The 5442-nt window shown below is 44.6% G+C and overlaps 1 protein-coding gene across 1 annotated transcript; it reads left to right on the top strand.

Annotated features, from left to right (window-relative positions):
* The first annotated feature begins 1085 nt into the window (after positions 1 to 1085).
* POU4F2 (POU class 4 homeobox 2) lies at positions 1086 to 2735 on the top strand. Its single transcript, XM_018552982.1, has 2 exons — positions 1086 to 1324; positions 1687 to 2735. The coding sequence occupies exons 1-2, from the start codon at positions 1088 to 1090 to the stop codon at positions 2614 to 2616; spliced, it is 1167 nt and encodes a 388-aa protein (XP_018408484.1). The 5' UTR covers positions 1086 to 1087; the 3' UTR covers positions 2617 to 2735.
* Positions 2736 to 5442: the final 2707 nt, after the last annotated feature.

Here is a 5442-nt window from a genome sequence, read left to right as displayed (position 1 = left end):
GGGTGTCAAAAAAATCAGCTATTTAAAGGCAGGAGAATGGAGTGAGTGCTCATGCGCCCAATGCTGGCCTTCCCATCATGTTAGACTTAATATGTGACCGCAGGCTCCAGAAATCAGGCAGGGGATCATGACATTAATCACCAAGAAGTGTGTGTTGCCAAAAGCAGGACATGCCCCCCCTCCTTCTTTCTGTGATAGGATGGAGCACAAGCACATCACATAAAAATCCTTCCACAGAGCTCTGATTGTGAACAGAAGTTGAAGAAGGTAAAAGGGGAGACAAAACAATGACAAGGGGTGGAGAACACACACATCTATTGTGAGACACACAGAGACTCTACAGTGTCTATCCATCACAAGCACACACACACACACATACACACACACACAAGGCTATCCAATCACAGATGAGCTCTGAAGCCATAGAAGAGAGAGGCTGGATGTGCCTGGAATCCAATCCACACTGATACCTCCTCCACTCACAAGACTACCTGACAGGCCAAGGTGTACAGCTGGAGGAGCAGGAGCAGCAATCGGTCCAGCACAGGAGAAGAGCAGGCTCCCGAGAGGCGTAGGGACAGCTTAGGCAGCAGCATTCACATTAGGGAACCCATGGGACTCGATGAGCACTGCTGGACCATGGAGAAAAAGGAGGCATGAAACAACCTGTGAGGGGACCCACACAGCTGGCCTGGGACACATGGCTGCTGTCCTAGTCTTCTAGCACATCGCCCACTAAGGAGGCGAGATCACTTCATGCCACAGATTCCGTATGAAAGCATTGACACCAGGAGAGAGGGGAGCCCCTGGATGGGAGGAGTAAGGGAAGGGAAATATTAGAAGATCTTGTATTTACTCTCTAGGGGGGAGGAGGGGGATAGGCAAAGGCACGCTACTCCTAGGGACAGAGACAAAACTGGGGAGCAGGAGAGGACAGGAGGAAGGAAGGAAGCTGCTGACAGCTCTGGGCTCCGACAACCGCGGCACATTTGAAGAAGCCAACTCCCTATTCTCAGCCTGAGCCTCTGTGTTATCCGGAGGGTGTCTGGACCCCAGCAAGCCCCGTGCTCCAGTACCCGCAGCCAACATGATGATGATGTCTCTGAACAAGCAGCACTTCAGCATGGTTCACAGCAGCCTGCAGGATGAGGCCAAGTATTCTGCCCTGCACTCTTCATCCCCGCACTCGTCATCCTCGGCCACCAGCTCTCCCAGCATCAGCAGTGTGAGGAGCAGCGCCGGGACCGGGGGAGGAGGAGGTAGCGCCAACAACAGCAGTAGCAGCTCGGAGGCGATGAGAAGAGCCTGTCTCCCAACCCCACCGGTATGTACTCTGCATAATCACCGCTCTAAGGCACATCTTGACAGCCCCCTTTATCTGCTTGATGTTTTTTTCATGTCTGCGCAGCAAATCACCCAACACATCCAATGTTTCCCCCCCTTCCCTCTCTCCCTCTCTCTCTCTCCCCCTCTCTCTCTCTTTTGCCTCAACTTATGTATTCAGTCGGTCTTGCCTTTCATATTAATTTTTATGACCTGGGATGTTGCATGTATCTTGTGTTGTGTGTGCCTAGACGTGTGTTCTGCCTTTTTCTCTCTGTAGCAAGCTTTTTTAACATTCTGGAAAAGTTTTAATCGCTGAATTCCCAGCAGACAGTAATGTGTGCTTTCTATTTGACATTGCAGAGCAATATATTTGGAGGTCTGGATGAGAGTTTGCTGGCCCGCGCTGAAGCTCTGGCTGCTGTGGATATAGCGTCTCAGTGCAAGAGCCAACACCACCACCATCACCACACTCCCCACCACAGCCCCTTCAAGCCGGACGCTACCTACCACACAATGAACACCATCCCCTGTTCTTCTGCCTCTTCTTCCTCCTCAGTGCCCATCTCCCACCCTTCTGGAGTGCCCGGCTCCCACCACCACCACCACCACCATCACCACCACCAGCCCCTGGAAGGAGAACTTCTAGACCACATCAATCCAGGATTAACACTGGGGGCCATAACAGGACCAGACGGCTCGGTGGTGTCCACTCCAGCTCACTCACACATGTCCAGTATGAACCCCATGCACCAGGCGCTAAGCATGGCACATGCCCACGGGCTACCCTCCCACATGGGATGCATGAGCGATGTGGACGCCGATCCCAGAGACTTGGAAGCCTTTGCTGAGAGGTTCAAGCAGAGGAGGATCAAGCTCGGGGTGACCCAGGCAGACGTAGGCTCTGCCCTTGCCAACCTCAAGATCCCCGGGGTGGGCTCCCTCAGCCAGAGTACCATCTGCCGCTTCGAGTCCCTCACCTTGTCCCACAACAACATGATCGCCCTCAAGCCCATCCTGCAAGCCTGGCTGGAGGAGGCTGAGAAGTCTCACCGGGAGAAGCTCACCAAGCCCGAGCTCTTCAACGGCGCCGAGAAGAAGCGCAAACGGACGTCAATCGCCGCCCCGGAGAAGCGCTCCCTGGAAGCCTACTTCGCCATCCAGCCTCGTCCATCCTCCGAGAAGATCGCCGCCATCGCCGAAAAGCTGGACCTCAAAAAGAACGTGGTCCGGGTCTGGTTCTGTAACCAGAGGCAAAAACAGAAACGGATGAAATACTCAGCTGGAATATAGACTGCTTGGGATTTTACTGCAATTTTATAAAAAATAACAAACAAACAAAAGAACAGATTTTAATGTTTTTAAATATATAAATATATATAAATCTATGTCTAATACCTACATCTCTATCAGCAGAATTGAAAGGGGGATCACCCTGTTTTTGTTTTTGTTTTTTGCCACTCTAATGCCCCTTTCTTTGTCAAGAACAATAAACTATTTCTCTTGGTGACTCCAGATCAGTTTTAAAGGATCGGGACTACACAAGTAAGAAAATGTTTTATTATTTGCCCCCTTTACATGACCAAATATTTTTTAAGAGAATTGACGATGAGGAGAATCAGTGACTGCTAAGAAAATGCTGGGGACTTGATTCTACAAGAGCCATGCCATTTCCTTCCAGCGTTCCCCCTTCAGAGATTAGATAGAAATCTATATACACACATATTATATTTTTAACGTCATAAGTATATTTGCTCCTCTTGTGATGCTGGCTTGTCATCCAATCGCCCTGATCTGTCACTTTCTCTTCTTCTTTTTTTTTTTTTTTACAATCAAATGCTTACCAGCAGAACTTCGATGGCTTGTTATTCTGTGTTGTTTTAAATAGCTCCTGTTGAAATAAATCAGGCTCACAAAGTTGAACGCACATCAACTTACACGTTCAAGAAACATACGAAAAGAGGTGACAAAACTTCCACAATTCGATCCATTTCCCATAAAACAAAAAAAAACATATGTACATTTCCATAGACAGGTCTCTCCATAGATGAATAACGGTGACAATAATGACCATTATTAGGCAGAAAGCTTTGTCTGGCCCATACATAAGGACCTTGATCCTGGAATGAAGCTAGATAGCCTTACATATTTAATGGGCATCCCTAGACACAACTCAGGCAGGCAGAGAGCATCGTATCCTCTTTGTCATGAACAGACCTGTAAGGACTGGTCTGCCTAATTCTGGTTACCCCCATTATTGCGGGGCCTACACATACCCACACGCTCCTCATGTCCGTAGTGTAAATATTGAACCTACTCACACACACACATCTATAAATATGCTCTTACAGATTTTTTTGCTGTATTGCTGTTCTGAGATGATTTCAGGTCTTCTGTCCCGTAAAAGGTTGGTTTTAGTTGTTTTGCTAATAGTCGTTTTTTTTTAAACATTTATTTATTATGGTAATGTATTAAGTTATTCCAAATGTTGTGGAAAAAAAGTCTTTCATTAAAATACAAGGTTTGGACAGCTGCTTGGCAAAGAGTTATTTCTTGAGTTTGTATAAAAATCGATCTGATCAGTTGTAATGTATCAGGGAGTGATTTACTAAAGAAATAATTTGGAAGCTTACCTAGGGAATGTTTGTTGGATTTGGGGAAATGTACATTTTGCAAAGTTCCCTCAATGAATTGAGTGTTTGAAATCAGCCTAAAGAATGTCTTTAAATGAAATCAGCATAACAAAATGTCTTTAAATGACATCAGCATAAAAAATGTCTTTAAATGTAATCAGCATAAAACATGATTTTTAATGAAATCAGCATAAAACATTTCTGTAAATGAAATGAGCCTAAACCATTTCTTTAGTAAATCACCTCCACATTTGAATTGAGTGTGACTAGCATGGACAGATGTGTTCGTGCATTTTAAAATGCCACATTGTGGGCAGTTTGATTTACAAATATGCGATTGTTTTGTTTGTTTTTTTTAAATCGATAGTATAGTTGCTTTAAAATAGTACCCGACTGCTACATGTCATTTTAAATGTCATTACCTAGTCAAAATGATGTAAATAACTAATTGTTGGATCGATGAGCTGTAATTCCAAAGAATGTGGATCATAGTGATGGTGATGATGGGGTCCCAAGAGTATTAGACAGTCCCCAAGCTGAAAGTTGAATGGCACTATTTTATTGACTGGTGTTTGGGACCCCCACTGGCCTATTTTACATCACTCGGGGCCTACAGCCCGATGAACTCCTATAATACAATTCCAGAATTCCAAGAGAGCTATATTGTATACATATCGATCTTCCCATCACTTGTGGTCACTGCTAGAACTTATCAGTGCATTGCAAATGTGATGCCAGTTCTCTGCACTGTTTGCTGAATTGGGCGTAACATAATAATAAGAAAAAGAAGCACACAGTAAAACATTTGCCTGTAGAGGAAGCCAGTCTCTTGGGTGATCTGCTATACACAGCCTTACAGCAACGAAATGGTTTGTCAGAATTAATTTGCAAGTAATGTGCTGCGGAAAAAAAATATCATGATTTCGTTATCTTCAGTCATACTGCGTATGATAGTGAATTCCTTAAAAAATAACATATTTTGAATTGCTCATGTGAGCGTTTTACTAAGTAAAGATATTGTTAGAATTGAAATAAATGGTTAAGTTCGTTTGACAGATGATGTAGGCATTTGTATGGGAATAGGCTGGTGCTGGAGCGGAGAGTCGATGACTGTTCAGCACCATGGCCAGCTCCGCACTTCTCTATAGCTGTCCATTATTGTGACTGCATTAGGCTGAATGATGTGATGAGACCCTATGATGGAATGTTGTGTGTATGTCTGCTGCTTTCATTACAATTCCCGGCCTGGGGATGGATGCAGGCCTTATCACCACGATTCAGTATTAGGGGAGCCTGGCACTGCCATACACACTGGCTATACATGTGTTGGCATTTGCCTAGTCCCAAATGCTTCCTTTTCCAACATACACACACCTAAGTCACTTCATTTTGTGATTAGTCATAGAGATATATAAATAGAATTATATATGCAAATTAAAAATGATACTATATATATTACACATTTATATTGCACTATATATATATA

This window comes from Nanorana parkeri, unplaced genomic scaffold (genome assembly GCF_000935625.1).
Source record: "Nanorana parkeri isolate BGI_ZX_2015 unplaced genomic scaffold, ASM93562v1 scaffold104, whole genome shotgun sequence".
Taxonomy (NCBI): domain Eukaryota; kingdom Metazoa; phylum Chordata; class Amphibia; order Anura; family Dicroglossidae; genus Nanorana; species Nanorana parkeri.
The sequence above is the reverse complement of the archived record's forward strand: the minus strand, read 5'-3'. Positions and strand labels throughout refer to the sequence as shown.

Coding starts and splice junctions, on each gene's coding strand:
- POU4F2 (XM_018552982.1), top strand. CDS start 1,088: ATGATGATGATGTCTCTGAACAAGCAGCACTTCAGCATGGTTCACAGC. Junction 1,325..1,686: donor CCTGTCTCCCAACCCCACCG/GTATGTACTCTG, acceptor TTGACATTGCAG/AGCAATATATTTGGAGGTCT.